Source organism: Trachymyrmex cornetzi, unplaced genomic scaffold (assembly GCF_001594075.2).
Source record: "Trachymyrmex cornetzi isolate Tcor2-1 unplaced genomic scaffold, Tcor1.1 scaffold61, whole genome shotgun sequence".
Taxonomy (NCBI): Eukaryota; Metazoa; Arthropoda; class Insecta; order Hymenoptera; family Formicidae; genus Trachymyrmex; species Trachymyrmex cornetzi.
In genome coordinates, this window is record NW_017299926.1 from 224,048 (window position 1) to 241,429 (window position 17,382).

General features: G+C 39.2%; 2 protein-coding genes across 2 annotated transcripts in view; one reads left to right on the forward strand and one right to left on the reverse strand.

Moving 5' to 3' along the window:
- LOC108766685 (uncharacterized) overlaps nt 1-7,311 on the reverse strand; it is a 17,202-nt gene extending 9,891 nt beyond the window's left edge. The window contains exons 1-2 of the mRNA XM_018516112.1: nt 7,221-7,311; nt 208-983 (exon numbers count right to left, since the gene is read on the reverse strand). Coding sequence (XP_018371614.1) covers nt 208-420 — 213 coding nt within the window. The 5' untranslated portion in view covers nt 421-983; nt 7,221-7,311. The remainder of the gene's footprint in view (nt 1-207; nt 984-7,220) is intronic.
- The window catches only part of hiw (MYC binding protein highwire), a 201,710-nt gene that overhangs the window by 20,303 nt on the left and 164,025 nt on the right, over nt 1-17,382 (forward strand). The gene's annotated exons all lie outside the window — the stretch shown is intronic.

Below are 17,382 nucleotides of genomic sequence, written 5' to 3' on the forward strand. Positions count from 1 at the left end.
TATATATATATATATATATATACTTCTCTCTCCTTGTCTCGGAGTCGAAAGATACGTGCTTTGATCAACGTTTCTGATAAGAAGAACGGTATTTTTTCCGTTCGCTATCTTTTCGTCGACTTCACGCGGTATCAAGTTGAGATTCAATCGAAAATCGATTCTCGCGCGAATACTTATCGAAGATACGCTTTTGTGTGTCGAACCTACCTCTCCCTCCTCCTTGCAGTCGCAGGTTAATCTGCCGTAGTGGTCGCAGGAGCAGGGCGGATAATCGCACCTGCTGGTGGAGTTGGTCAGGACGCCCTTGAGTAAGCTGCTCCAAAAGAGTCCCAAGATCGCGCTGCCTAACACATATCTCGTTGCTCCCATTTTGCTCCTCTCGCTCGCTCCTTCTTCCCCTCCCCTCTCTCCTTCTGCCATGCGCTCTCAAAGGGTTCCCTCTTCTTCTTCACGCCACTTCTTCTTTATTACCGGCTGTTTTATACCAAGCCGGCGTCAGGCAATTCCACGTCGAGCCGACCATTAGGTCGCCCCGACATGTCTGTGCTTTAAATCTACGCCGCGTCGAATTCCGACGCTTTCAATTTTCGCCTTAGCTTAACGCGTGCGATTAAATACTGATTGGATCGTACACGCGATTAATCCCGTTTGCACTACGAGAAACTATCTTGACTTAGTCATAGCACATGACACGTGTCACGCAACATCACGTCATTTAATTATAATCTCGCGTCCCATCTCTCGATCAATTCATGCCTTTCGATGACGGTCCAAGTATAAGTATCTTTGAAGCTCATTCGAACCACCGACTCGAGGAGAATCTTCTACTACGATATTCGTCTCGATGCTTCGCTTCCTCGTTGGGACGTCGCGATCCAATTTTGTCGGTGACAGTGCGCAACGTCCGCGAACATTGCGTCGTCTTATCACCAAGAGATTCTTCGTCTCTTCGATTTTATTCCTCTGGAAACGATAGTCCGTCTCTGTAAGGATAGAGAAATTAAAAAAACCTTGCACTTTTCATTCTTATCTATTTTTTCCCGGTCTAATATTACATTTTACTTCTTTCGTCGAATTTTTTAAATTGCTTAATTAACGTATACTTGATCGACTACTTAAACTTTCGCGAAGGACGTTTTTCTATATGTTTAACCGTTTCTTTTTACATATCCTATTTACAATTGTATTAAGAATCATTATGAGAGGATTTTTTTTCTATTCAATTTGTCTCGAATGTTTTATTGTGGAAATTACTTCAGATTTTTCCGAGAAGATAGACGATATCGAACGGTAACGTCGATTTTCGTTTCTCCATTCAAAGTGATAGTACGTTGCGTTATCATATTCGATCGTATAGGAATGGACGAACTGTTGAAAAGTGCCATACGATACCGCTGCATCAAAACGACAGCGTCGGAATATCCGATGATGATAATCCGTGATCTGCCACTCGACTACTCGCCCACTGTATATCGTTGCGTGACTAATCGTGCCTACATTCCTGCGTTATCAGAGTACTCTCGCTCGACATGACGTGGTTCTGTTTATCGTGCAAATATGTCGACTGCCGTTACTGTAAACTTTTCGCGTTAGCGTTCTGCGAACGTGATTCTCGATGTTATTTATGTTAGTTTTGCGATGCAACGAAAAATTATCTCATTCGTCGGCTTTTTAATATTAAATTTAGCACATTGAAAAAAAATGAAGTTAAAATTGTGTTTTCAAAAAGGGAAATGGCGAGTAATAAAGAATTTAAAGCTGACATAATTTTTCAAAATGTGTTGAAATATAATAAAGTATATTTGTGCAGGATAACTGTTGAAAAAAACATGAAAACATAATTTATGCCAATTTCAAGAATCTAAAAACGTATCTTAATAAATTGAAGTATAACCCAGTTAAAATCTTATTGAATATCAAGTTTAGAATTAATTAATCATTGATTTTGATTCGATTATTACATTGGGATGATGATGAAAAATGTAACATTACTTCGTCTCGAAGAGTTAAATATAATCTGAAAATATATGGAAGTACCTATATTTATAACATAGGTAACACTATTGCCATCGAATGCCATAGATAGTCAATGAAATGTATTTTTGATATTTTCATTTCTCGGTGAAATAAAGTTTGGTCTATTCCAGCAATAATAAAAAAATGAAACGGCATGAAGTGGAAGCGACCGGGATCGATAAACATGAAAAGAGCGTTGTGAATGAAAGACGGTCTCACTCAAAGGATTCGAGAAGAATTTCCCTTTATGGTCGAGTCCTTCGAAATTTCTTCCGGTCCGGTTTTCTGCCTCTCGACTTCTCACTCTACATTCAATAGGAACGAAGAGATACCTCGCTATTAACGCGCTGCTTTTACTAAGCTAATTGCTCATTGCATTAATTAGGATAATTATTACAAAAAATTTACCTTAATATGAAGCTTGGCAAAAAATACAAATCAGAAGTTTCAACCTCTTCAGTTTTGCATCAATTATATATTCTTATTAATTTATGAATAATCTATCTCAAATCAAATCACGTGTTAAAGAGAATAATAGATATATGAAATTTATTAATATATTTGTAAAGTAAACGCTTACATTCTTTATAAGAATATTTACATTTATCTTTTTAGTTTTGCCACGTTCGTGAGATTAATTCTCGCTTCATTACTCACCCTCGTTATCGTTCACTTTCAATAACAGAGATAAATAATATCGCGTGAGAAAATACATCGTTGCATCGATCCGTAGATCATTTTCAATTAACCGAATATTTATCGTTCCTCGACGTAATAATGATCGAAAGAGAGACACAAAGAGAGAGGGAGAGAGAGAGATAAAAAGCAGGTGCGCGGCGATCATTCGTGCACGATTAATTGACCAGTAACGAAACACACTGGGCGTCGGTTTTGCAGCAGCTATAACGAACAAGTGAAGCAGGACGGAGAAATAGAACCAAAGAATACACACGCTGGGAAAAAAAAAAAAATAGAAAACGCCGAAATGGAAGTCCGATAACGAAATTGATACACTTTGGGCGAACGGAGACGAAGACGTAAACCACAAATTATTCCAACTGACGATAGAATGAATTCCACTCCGTGCGGTGCAACGATTAAACGTTTCGACTTGTCTGATTTACGCCTTGCTAATGGATGTTCATATATATTCGAGTCTGAAATTCGAGATCGGACTATCGGAAAAGCCCGCATATTTGTTATTTCAGAAACACGCGGTCGAATAAAACAGATAACGCTATCCCGTCGGTCTCTCTTGCCTCTTCGACACGCGACACGATAAGTAAGGTACGGAGTGAGATATGTGTAGGAGTAAATCGTTTCCGATTACGTGACTCTTCCTCTCGTTCGTAATACCATTGCACGTCGATTCATCGGCAATGCACTACATATATATATATATATATATATATACATATATACATGTAGCATCGTCAACTTCTCGCGCCCCATTCGGTTGGGCGCGACTCCACTGGAATACCGTATGCGATTCCTCACGGCTGCATGCAATTTGAGGAAGGAGAGAAAGAGAAAAGGCGATGATAATCTTTTGCAAGCAGTCCACCATTCAACCCCCGTTTCAAGACATTCGCTTTTATTCCTTCGGCAACGTCTTATCTTTCCATCCGCTTTATCACCGCGACTTGTAAGAATTGTCCGCACCCTCTCGGGAAAGCATTCGCAGACGATGATAACGATAAACGAGGCCAGATCGGAGGCTGAAATAGTGCAGGAGAACATCGGGGATTCACCCTTCACAGTAACTCAGGAAGATCCTGGAGGGGAATAATTTTTTCGTATTCAGGAATTAAGCTGGGATTTTAGCATTACGATTCGCTTGATCGCGAGACAAGGGTTAATCCGGCGATGATTTGACAAAGGTATACCGTTTTATCCCCGCGTTTTCGATATATATATATATATATATATATAAATGTTGAGAAGAGAATACTTGATTTTCTTTTAATGAAAAATTATTTTGTATATTTTTAATTTTTCTGTTCCCATCTTTCTATTTTTCTCTCTCTTTCCTCCTTCAGAATATGTTTATATTATAAATTGTACAATTTTGTATACATGACACGGTTCGTTAAATAGTGAATTTGTTAAATAGATGAAAAGCTTATATATTATTCAATAGTAGAATGTTTGTCTCATAACGAGGAAATAGTTTCATCGAGTTCCATTAAGCTGGTCGTGACCCGTTTCGATTATTTACATATTAAAATGATGCGATTTGAATAAAGTCGGCCATCATTAGAGACACATGACGTTGACGAATTAATGCGGTATTATAAGAGAGGTAGGAGGAATACATAGCGATGGGCTATGTACATTGATTATTGATAAGCTCTCCCACGGTGTCGTATTTAGCTAATTCAACCGAAGCGTTCGAGTGTATTTCGATCGTTTTGGCGTGGCCGCGTTTTAGTCGCAATTTCGCTGTGGAACACGACTGCATTTTGAAGTTTTATCGAAACTCCGAGATCGCCGACCCACTTCATTGCACTTTCATTCCAGCGAGTGACGAGCCCGTTTAGCGCGTAATTTTTATCCGTAATCGGAAATAGAATAGTACATTGGAAAATGCCAAATGATTGCACATTTTATTTCTTCACTGATCATATTCGCTCGTAGTTATTGTATTCTTTTGAAAAACGGCAGACATAATATCGCCAATTTTTTAAGATTAAGATTGTTACACGTTAGAATTTTTCTGACTCAATTAACGTTTTATCAAATAATTTCAAATAATTTGGAAATACTTTCGCAATATAAATATGAATTATCAATGATATTTTATTAGTTAGGTTTGGAGATAGTTTCATCTAGCAACAAATGTGAATTATCCGATGATTTTTTTTTCAGTTAGGTTATTTACCAATGCAGTTCAGTGCATCGCTATTTTCGAATGCAGTTGGGGATCTCGTGCCTCGTGTTAGCCAAACATTCCCAATGACGAGCCGAACACGGAGCAGGATTGAAACTGTCGGTTTTGCGCGTGAAAAATAAAATCACGTGTGTCAAGCGATACGGTGTACTGTAACGGTCCGATGATTCTGTTTGAATAGAACGCAGGTTTGTACAGAGACGCGTTTCTACCATGTCTCTCGCGCGCACTTGCTCATTTCCATGTTTGTTACGATAACGAATGGCGGTGCTTTCGAATGCGAATGAAAAATATTGGCTTTGTTCGTTATCGATATCACGTTTTTAATGCGACATATGACTGATATCGGCACGGAGTTGACGATAACCTACATTACGGAGAACACACGCTCGACCGCCTTTTTTAAACGACACATTTTTCTTCATCTTTCTCCATCCTCTTCCCCCGAATAATTCGTCGCGTAATGAAGATTTTATGCTTGCCGACCTGAAAGATAAATTTTTGTTTGACGAACGATTCTACCGATTTCGCATTGATTACAAAAATGTCAGAATGCTGTGCATCAAAGGAAAATTATTGAATAAATAATTTAAATTATGTAATTTTCTATGCCCTTTCTTTGTTTACATTTCGACATTCTCGAGAGTTGTTGCTTTCATTTTTGTATTTAAAATTATGTAATTTTCTATCTTTATTTTATATCGTATATCCGAGGAAAGTGACAATCGCGATAAAATTATCAAAGATATCGTCGTTTTTTTTTTCACTTAGTAAATGATGTAAACACAGTTATCGCTAGAAGTCGAAGAGCTTTTAATCAATTGCATGTCCGTGAGTAATATCTTTTTTCTCCTTTAGTCGCACGATATCTTTTAATCACGATATAGGCAAGTGGTCCTTAGTGGTTAATGTTTTCCGTTGGGGATGCAATATATCTCGAGGTCTCTTAATTTAATCCAGGTACATAATTTGCACCGTTGCGGCCCTGTTCCTCGTAACTCAAGTAACGTTATGCATGCAACGTAGGGAGCAACGCCAGGCGGAATGTTTAGTCTCGCGGCATTGTTTTCAATTTCAAGATAACAGTAGGCGAGAAGGGCAAAGCCCAGCCGAGGGTACTCCAACATTGTTACATCACGAACTTTCAGAGAGAGAAAGAGGCACGAGAATAAATTTCTTCTTTCCGGAAACTCACGATGCAGATTTGCCTCAAACATCGAATGTTCAAAATTCGTTACGGTCGTCAAGGAAAAATGTTCGTAACGCGCGCGTTTCTCACGATCGAGTCAATATTTTACTTGTCGCACGACGAGTTTGACGTATAGGAAGTTAATGGAAAATCTTTCCTTCTCAAAAGGAATAAGAGAAAGAGAAATATTTACGAGCTCTCTGCAAAGTCCGTAAATATATTCCACGTACATGTCGATGCTTCTGAAATTCAGGCAATCGGCACGTTTGACGTGCTTGTACGACAAGTCGACCTTATTCGCGTGACGCGACAATTAAGTCTTCTGGGTGGTGACGGCGGCGATTCTTTCCTCGAGGGGGAGGACAGGGCAGGGTTAGAGAGTGGTGAGAAACGAGCAATTAATCGACCCTGCAGCTGGCGCAGTTATAGGAGATAGCGCGCCCGCACCATGCCACGTGGGAAATCAAGTATTATACAGTCTCGCGATGATCCATTCGAGCGAGCCTCTCTCGAGCGTGCGATCGTACGGAATAAACTCAGCCACGTCGCGACGGCTAGGCGGAATTTCTCGTCTCATCCCGTCTCGTCTCGCCGCGCGACGACGACGTTGGTGGCCGTCGCGTCGTGGACGGCCGATCGACTTTACGGTTCAATGCCGCGGTCGACCCGCGCTTTATTTTACGACCGACAGCGTTATTTTATGCGGTCTCAACGGAAAGGCTCCATGTATTCCGACGCGTGATGCAGCTGCCGCGTGACGCTGTCGTGTTATGCAACGATTGCGCCGCGAGAGAATACGTTCGCGTGCCACGTTGACGAGTCTTTCATATACAGGATACATCGAGGGGAAAAATACAAATTTTTCTGTATTTAAGAAACATGCTTATTCCCTTTTGCATTTGAAGAAAAAAAAAAATTTCGTCGCTCAGTTGACGCGTAATATTAATTGATACTGCTGGGTGGTCATGTAATGTGGTCATGTTCTACAAGCTCCTTTCTCATATCATAGTTGTAGATAAAAAATGATATCTTCTTCACTCGCGCGAGCACTACGCTCACATTGACACCAGAACACTCCTCCGTTAAGTCGACCATCCGGTCCCTTACGGATGAGAGAACACTTACAACGAGATGTAACACGATTGAAGCAGGAAAGAGCGCGGCTCTTAAGTTAATCCCGCGTTAATACGAGCGAACTTGGCGACGCGTCGTCGTCGGCGCGCGAACAGCGACTGGCCGCCTTTCGAATTCGCGGCTGGTTTGCACCTCGGCGACGGTTATCGCGCGACACGAGTATCCTCTCTCTCTCTGCTTCCCTTCTCCTACGCCGCCCATCTCTTCCCTCCAGAGTAAAACGCATCCCCACCGAGCTCGGCAAACTTCCCTCCCTCGACCAGCACTCAGTACGTCCTCTGCTCCGTTGCGGCGCATCTCGTGCTCCTGTTCTCGCTTTGCCTCTTTTTACGAAAATCCTAAAGCTTTTTTACGAGTATCTTCAATCTCCCCGAATTAATACAAATCTCTTCTTATATAAATAAATTCTCTATAGATATTTAAAAAATCATAATTACTCCCGTATTCTGTTTGCGCGTCTCACTGATACTTCCTTTTAAAGATTTATCTCGTATTCATTCGTTCAATGAAAAGTTTTGCCATTATTAACTTCTCATATTTTCTATCGAACCAATATTTTCTTTTTTTTTTCCTTTCTTTCATGTTTCTTCGGATATTATTTTGCTTATTATATACTTCTTCTTAAATTGAGTCTACTTCTTTTTTCTGTGAAAAATGAGAGCGGCAGATTTATATTTTTGATTCTTGATACAGTCGAGCTTTTTCAACATATATCAATTATTTTTTGTGAATATTTGAGCAATAATATTTACAATATTATCATTTCCATCGCAATTGTCACCAAAATAATGTATTAATTAATTAAAAAATTTGTAAACATTGTTTTACTTGAATTAATTTTGTTTCTTATCTTATTAGGTATCTCTCGTACGACTCTTTTCAATTCTTTCTCCTTTTTACGGTCGCAAATTCTTATCAGTCACGACTGATAAAACACGACTGATATGAGACTGTTAAGTCTCGGTGCTTTGGTTACTACGATATTATCTTTCTTTGGTAATAGCGGAGAATTTATTTTTAGTACCAGTCTTTGTGGCAAGGAAACGTAATATTTTAGCCGTATTGTTATCGAGATTTCTCATTATGAATAAAATTTTTTTTTTATTTAACAAGTTTGTATTTTTATGTCTCGAAAGTTTTTTATTCTTCGATTATTTGTTCGTATTTTGTATATAAGTTCTATAATATACAATATTAATAGCTTGCACTTTTTATATTTGTCGTTAATATCAGAAATCGGAAAGGCGAGATATTTAAATCAAGTCGGAAACGAAGTTCGAGAAGCTAATAACTGCGTTGAGTTATCCGAGTTGACAACCCATGATAAATTGCCTCTGATAAAAGCGTACCACTATTTCGTATTTTGATGTCCATTTCCTCTTGTATTTCGTAAATCTTTAATAATGTTTAAAGATTCATGCGACCCGAAAGCAATACGATTAGCGGATGAATTTTTAACAATGTTGTAGATTTAGAATTCTGATTATATTGTTAATTAACCTATAAATTCCGATCGTTTCTGTTTATTTCGTGTATCGAGAAAATGATTGCGGATTGTCATAGAAATTGGGGTACAAAGCTTGCAATGGAAATAATACACGAGATTGTGAAACGTTTCTTTCCTCTTATTTCGAAAATTGATTTCGCCATTTACTTTTCTGACAAGATGTCACAGGTGACATCGCGACATTCTAAAATCCGTACGACGGCCTTCAACGGATGTTACTACTCCCGTTGCATCGCGATATTTTGACAGCCATGGATTTTCGGGACATTGGATTTCCGTCCTATACATTGATCCGCTTCGAAAATCTCGTGGGATTTACGGAAGAAAATACAGACAGAGAGCATACGACGCACCATTCATTTCCGTAATTGTACAACGTTTCGTAACTCTGTAACGATGGCTTTTTTACGATCGATTTTTATGTCGCGAAAATACTGCTCGGAGTGCGACCGTTTTATTCTGTAGCGCAAAAATATTTCATGATAAATGCGGTTACTGTCGTGCATGTTTATTTTAATATTTAGATTTACCTTTTTCCTATTTTTCTCCGTCATATTATGTTCCTCGCACACCATTAAACACACCATTAAACATCGTGCACATTGGTAAACGATAAGCGATGAGCTTCGAATTTTAAAGCGAATGTGGAAATTTATTTACAAAATATAATTCGGATGCGAGTATCTCAACTAACGCGATGACAAAAATGATAAGGTTTGTAATTTAAATGTTTTTTTTTTTTTTTTTTTTTTTTTTTTTCGAATATAATTGAGAGAAATATTAACACAATTCCTAAAAATATAGATTTTATTTCGAGATTACATGTCTGCCGGAGTAACCATAGAAATTGTGTAATTAACAGTTATCACTATCCAATAATACGGATGATCGATCCTGCTATGAACTCTGGTTTCACGCAACACTACCGTTTATCGGCGATATGTACAATTTCATTGAATAACATGCGTTTGTGAATTTTATTTAATAGCCAGCGTGCTTACTCACCTCCCCATTCCATCGCTCGCTGATGTGCACGCGGTCTTACATTACTGCACTTGTACCCAGTTTCGTCTCCGTGCCGCGGAGCATGTCGCGACATAATGTTGCGTTGAAACCTCAGCCCGAAATCTCACGCGAAGGATCGTGCGGGTCAACTTTTCACCTTCAAGTTCGCGGAGACCCTGGCGAGGGCCCGATAAGGATACGTATTTCGATGATCGATTTGTCGCAGGGTCGTTCCTCCGTCCTCGCCGACGTTGCTCTCAGTGTAGCCAAATGTCATTTCGCACGAGTAAAATATCGAGAAGTTCGCGATCTGACTGCCGTTGAAGATTAATCGCAATCGTGGCTACTCCCGATAGATTTTCCAATTTCGATATGACGTTGAAAAAGTAGCGCGACCCTGTGTAAGAGCGATCGGCTAGACGGAAATACACGCTCGAACGGGAGGCATTAAGTATTCTAAATTGATCTCACTCGTCGTAATCTCGATTGATTATCAGTCTGTCGTTTTGCATGACATATTGCTACTATTACGCGATTACAACCTAACCAATTTTTTATTCCATCTAAATTGGTGATTAATTCCTGGCCATATACAAACGTGACCTACTTGGAACGGTAAATTTGATAAGTCTATACTATTATACTGATGCCTGTAATTATTTCTACGTGTAGTGTAACTCTATAACGCAAACTTTTTTCATGGCGTATTATCTACTTTTCTAATTTCTTAACAACTTAGTAAATATTTCTTTTTCTCTTCAACTTTCGAAAATCAATGTTTACGAGTTTATTATTTCCAATATAAAGTTCGTCATAATTGAGAACTGATTATTCAAAGTTTTAAAACTGATTATGTTTATACTTACACAATTAATATTAAAACGACAATGCTTCGTAGTCAGTGGTACGTGTTTTACCACGATATATAATTAAAAACTCATTTGTGTACGGCGTTTCTATTTCTAGAGAACCGTTTTTGCCGATATAATTTTTCATACTAACGACATCATCCCGCTGTGCTTAAAGTATTCATGTTTGATCCGAGCTCTTCTTGAAAAAAAGTCAGCCTACTGTGTAACATTGTCATGAATTCGGCTAAGAGATGGCTTTTTTTGAGGGTGGATCTTGTGAGAGGGACAGGAGAAAACGCGGCTGCGAAATGCACCTCGTCAAATGGAGCTGGTACACGAGAACGTTCGCTCAGTGCTCCGAAATGCACCTGAAAATTTGTTTTACCGTGCGGTGAAAACAAAAGTGTACGTATCTCGCCAAATGGGAAAACTTTGTGGTCCGACGACGAAAGGGATTACACGAGAGCGTTGCATCCACTGTACACGTGCACGTTGCATCCGCTATACACGTGTCGAATATAAAAATGAGATATACAGATGAAAACTCGCTGGAAAATTTCGAATTTTATCTGGAATAATAAATACTCAACTAACAAAATCAAAGAAATATTTACTCGTGTTGACGCTTATTCGTTTCAAATAATTTTTTAATTGGATTCTTATTTCCGAATAACTGTAAATAGATTTATTCATTAAAACTGTCTTCATTGTTATTATTTCGATCGGGATAATAAATTCCGGATGAAAGACTCGAGAGTAAACGTCTGTCCCCGTCAAAACTGCAAAGTTATTCGGTCAGTCATTTCGAACGTTGTTATTTTAGCTCAGTCACCGAAGTGGAGCGTGGAAGCATTAATTACTTATGTGTCAGTAGTTTACTTATGAAAACAGCTTCGAGTCAGCTGACGTGAAACAAGAAATCCCACTAGGAGTGCGAAAGGTTAACGGAATTGATATTTCCATGCGCGTTAGCAGAGATATGAAGCTACCCTCCTTCCTTTGCCGTCGCGTCAGTAGAAGAGCGAGATGTGGAGGAATCCGTGTCTGAGCGAACGAACCGTGCCGGGGGATGAATCGAATCGCGCGCAGCTCTAAGAAAGGTAATCGTTGCCGAGGGTGGCGGCCGACCGCAGCCGGCCGCGGTGGAACTGGAAATTCCGAAACCAGAAATTCAGAGCTCGATAACACCAACGGGACCATAAATGCAGCGTTTCGCTACGACGTGCGCCGTGCAACGATATACACCGTTGTTTCCCACCGGAAGTTATAATTGTTTGCCGAGTTTCTCTGGTGCTCTGATGCCCTGGGGAGAGTAACGTTGTATCTGACTCCACTCTTCCTGATGTTTTCAACGGAGATAGAGAAATAGAGACGAGGGAGAGAGAGAGAGAGAGGAAGGAGAGTACTCTCGTTACTCACGCGCGGCTGTATGATTTTGTTACGAGCATTATGACGCTTTCGTCCGTATCATCCGTACGCGCAATTTCATTGCTAAACTTTCGTTGGATGCACGAAATGTAGATTAAAAGATTTGCAATTCGTTTCTCACCTGTTCGAACGTGAACACGTGTGCATCTGTCCGAGGGCTCTCACAGAATGAAATTCTATTGTGCGAGGGGAACACACAAAATACATAATCATGGTTTAGCGTAGCACGAGGCATTCTGGGCCAATGAGCACCCAGGATAAAGTCGCCATATTGATTTACATAATACGCTCATTGGCCCAGATGGTCTTATGCTAGCTTATGCATTTTGCGTGCTATAGCTCGGACAGCAAATGGATGACACTGCGAAATTTCAACGGTCAGGATTCCAAATTTTGAAATAACGTGATACCGAGGCGTGTAATAATACTGTGAGTAACTCATAACGACGGAGGTCGGCCTTCGAAGGCGAAACGACACTTTGTCGGCATCGGTGCTTTTGTTCGCGCGTGTCACGTGCATGAACGTAAATTTCAACCTCTTGTTCGTCTATATATTTTCTAACTCTTGGTACCGCCACGTTGCGAGACATGCTTCGAGAAAGAAAAAATATTGAAACAACGATATCTCTTTCTTTCTTTCTTTCACAAAAGATTCTGCGCGTGTGAAAAATATTAACGATAAATTTGCCGTTCCTTCTCGCCTTTACGTTCACGCTGTTCCTCTTCCCCGCGCTATTTTGAGCTATATCTCGGTACACGCGGGGAGGCTAATATCTTTCATCATTTTTTATCCGTTTTGCGATCCGGGTGGTAATCGAAAGAGCAGTATAAGAGCGATATCGTATATATAAATACAGCCATAAACTCGCGCGATAATCGTAATACCTGAATGCGCACTTGTATCTTCAAGCAATTTTATATTTGAGACGACATTGTTACGTTATTATACAGGGTGTAACAAAAAGACCGGGACACCTAAATATCTCGGGAAATATAAGTTTTACAGAAAAGTGTTTCAGACAAAAGTTATATGGTTTAAAAATATCTATTTACTGATCCTATCAGTTTGACCTTGGGTTGCGTAGCCAAGGTCAGGTCAAGGTTACATTGATTTTCTGAAATGGAACACCCTATTTTTGATTCAAGAATCTAATAGCTGATGTCGAGAGCTTTCCAAAACGCTATAATAAAATATTTTTTCATGAAGTACTTTTCAAGTTATAATGCTTCAAAGTTATAGTATCGCCGGCACTAGCATTCCCCAAGATATGTAATACCACGCGTTATGTTTTTGTTTGTGTGTTAACTGAAGGTCAAGATTCACGGACCCCCGACCGATCTCGCCTTGACTGGCCAGTCTCCAAAATTAAATATTTTGGGTAATGCTAATGCCGGCGATACTATAACTTTGAAGCATTATAACTTGAAAAGTACTTCATGAAAAAATATTTTCATGAACCCAAAAATAGGGTGTTCCATTTCAGAAAATCAATGTAACCTTGACCTGATCTTGGCTACGCAACCCAAGGTTAAACTGATAGGATCAGTAAATAGATATCTTTAAACCATATAACTTTTGTCTGAAACACTTTTCTGTAAAACTTATATTTCCCGAGATATTTAGATGTCCCGATCTTTTTGTTACACCCTGTATATATATTCACAGTTTCTAGCGGAATAAGTAATCTATATGAATAAACTTAGAAAAGTCTTCCTACAATATTTTACCCCCGCGCAAAGTTATAAGAACAAAGTTATGTTTAATAGCTTACAGAAAATATTATAGCTAAATTTATTGTGTCTTTCTTTTTTCTCCCGCGTTATCTTTATCTTTTCACTGGAGAGCTTGTATTTTGTACAAAATTTCTATACAAATGCTTAACATTTGCAATCGATCATGTATATCCAGTGTAACGTTGTTGTTACATATTTATGATGAATTCTAACGAATGAAAGTTATGAAACTTTCTTCTTACAGCGAATTTGCACTTTGTTAGATTTATTAATGCGCACTGCTGTACATTAAAGCCGTTTTACACAAATTGAAGTAAAAACGCTTAATATAAATATAAATTAAACCGCAAAATCCTTAATATACTTTATTGTGCTGCTTTGCAAAGTGCGTATTTTATTCTTCGATATTTGCATTTCATTTTTACACTCAGATTAGATCAATACAACGACTTTAACATTTTTGTATTAGTGCGTCCAGTTCGCTGTGTCAGTAAATTGTTTCTTTACAACTTAAAGTAACTTGGAGAGACCATGCTTGATATTTTAATAATACGTTGCAAAGTTCTAAGTGAAGATTTCGCTTAGAAACTTGGAACTTTGTATCCTATCCTATCCGTTTGATTATATCTATGTTGTTACAAATAAGGGATCTCTTTTTAAAAAGTGATTTCTCTGACGCGTCAAAGTAAACGCGTAAAATCCTGCCACGCTTCTCACGCGAAAAGTGAGTCCCTTTTTTTTTTTTCACATCAACGAAAGAGACACGCACGCGTACACGCAACACCCCGGGTGCGTGCAATGTCGACGCGTGAGTGCACGTATAAATATTTATCCACGAGTACCACGTTTCGCGTGTAGTCGCTCCTCTTGACTCTGATACGCGCGCGCGTGGCATATTTTTTTTTCTCCCTCTTGTCTGAAATCAACTTCGCAACGGGTTTACAACGAAGGAAAAAAAGTTTTTTCGTCGTGCTACGGCCGGTGCCGCATAAATTTGTATTCACGCCGTAACCCCGTCGTAACTTTGTGCTCCGTAAATTCGCGGCGTATTTATGGAAAATAATCAGCGTTCTCCGTCTGAAACTGTTAACGTTACTTGCTTCAAGAATCTCACGTTGCATAGCGATGCTTCTCCTTTTTTGCGTTAATGTATCTCCAGCAGTCTTTTTGCCGTAGATCGGTGGCATCTGTCACTGTCGCCCCGATCGTCCCTATCATGACTTAGTGTGTTCTGATAAGAAATTGTCGCATCGTAGAAATTGCACTGAATTACGATCGCGCTCGTTAATGGCTATTACCAGGGAAGAAACTTTTTCGATAATTTGAGTAATTAATAATTTTATCTAAAATAACGATCATAAGATTTATGAATTTGTCGCGCCATTAAGATTTTTTCGCCGATAGCACATCATCGATGGAATTCATTTCCTCGATTGTTAATTATTCTTTTGTAGACGTAAAATATTTTACAGAATTTTATTTTTTTGTGTATTGCCTGAATAAGACAAATGAGCCGTTTTATTATTGTTCGAAATAAATACGCAAATCATGTTCATTTGCATTTATTCATATCTTTGACTTTGTCTGACGTTTAATTTTTTATTCTTATTAACATACTCGCAATGCACGTACACAAAGCATGTGCATTTGTATCTATCTGATTGTAAGCGGCGCAAATCTTAAGTGGCTACGCGTGCTCGTAAATGTTCTTAACGATTTTCCTGTAAAAAATGCTGCGATGGAAGCGGAAGTAAAAGCTGCGACTTGTAAGAAACATCGCGTTACTGTTTTAATGCTTTTAATAAGCAAAGCGCAAGTGTAAAGTCGGTCACTCAATGAAAGAAAAAGCGGGAAATAAAGTTTGCGCTTAATATTACACCTTTAAAAAAAAGTCCCATTTGTTTTACAATGTTAATTTATTACGGGTTAATTGGGACAAAGATTAGAAAATTAGAGAAAAATACAAGTGGTGTTCGTAATCGGATATCTTAAAAAGTTTCAAATCAAGTTTTTTAATGCAAAAAGCATAAATAGAAGAAAATAGCAGATTTTTAGATCGTGCAAATTATAAAAAAAAACCGAATATAATTATTGTTAAATAAGAAGTTTCTACATATTTTTCAGGAAAATTTAAAAATCCTTGATTAATTTTACGAGTCACTACAAATGTAATCAGGTTTTAGAACGCGTCGATAGAATGTAACGTCGCCCTTTCACGTCAAAGCTGGAAATCTTTCGTAAAATTGAAATAGCGCCTCGACGTGATAGCAGAAACGTAAACGAGGGCAATGAACAAGAGAAAGAGAGAGGCAGAGAGTGAAAACGCCTCTCGCACGGAGTAATTAAAACTCTGAAAGTCTCCAAGTCGCCTTAGACTCCACGTAATTTGCAAAAGCCTTCCTTCCTTCCTTCCTTCCTTTCCTCGATACTACACAAGAAAGACGAACTGTCGACTTTCTGACCGAGTACTTTCTCAGTATTTCTTGCGCTATCAAAATCCTACTATTTGTTTATACCGTTTTTTCGCGATGATTATAATCTCGGTTGCTTCCACCGTAATAATAGCGATCCACTTCTCTCCTTTTCCGCGCTGGCTCGTTTGCTTCTTCTGATTTTTACGACGCGGTATTGTCAAGTCCCTGTGTGAAAACGGGCTACCATCCCTTAGCCGGTAGACCGTGCATGCGTTTTGACTGGTTCCGTATAGTAAAAAAGAAATAAATTGCAGCCGCGCATAGAAAGAGAGCGACGGAGGAGGAGGAGGAACGAGTGTATCACCGCAGGACCGTTTTGAGGGATGGAAGCCGATGAGGTGACAAGTTGTGTCGTTGCGGTGTGGATGGTGATGGGCCAGGGTGAGCTTTTAAAAAATCGGATACAGCCGGAGTGTTGGGCATTGAAAGGCTGACGTGTGGATGCGACCCTTTGAAGCTCGATATACCCCATATATCGATATATACTGTAGATATATTTACCTGTACCTTATCATATACTACCTTGCGAAGATTCGATCTGCCAAGCAACGAGCGCCGCACCGGGATGGTAGTTGGCAGTTCGCAGCGTGGAATCACCGGCGTTTCGCGCAACTTTATCACGGCTTTGAAGCGACGGGTTTAAGAGGGATAGAGTCTCTCGCAAGTAGAATAAATAAACCCGAAAGCTTAGACCTTCTACAAGAGGCGTGTAGAAGATTACACTCTGTCTCGTGAGCCATGGTTATCTTGATTCTTTACGGCACGGAATTAAATTATCTTTTGTAGGAACAGGAAGCTTTTAATCTAAACAAATTGAAGTTACAGATAACAAATATCTCTCTGTAATTGTTTTTCTGAAAACACGAAATCTAAAAATGGATTTTCATATCCGTATGGAACTTTAGCGTTCTCCGGATTTACCTCGAGATAAGATAGTTCTAACGTGAGCACATTGTGACAGCAAATCGGTGGAAAAAACAGAAGGTACATGCATGTCAAAAAGAGAATCACATTGGAAACTGCGTCAGCTGCATTACGTCAGCTGCAGCTGATGTATATGTTGTCCATAAGTCTCGTCTAATTAAAAATTTTATGGCGGCTAACGAATAGCAAAGAGCCGCAAGCTGCATAGGTGTCGGATGCACATCTCACGC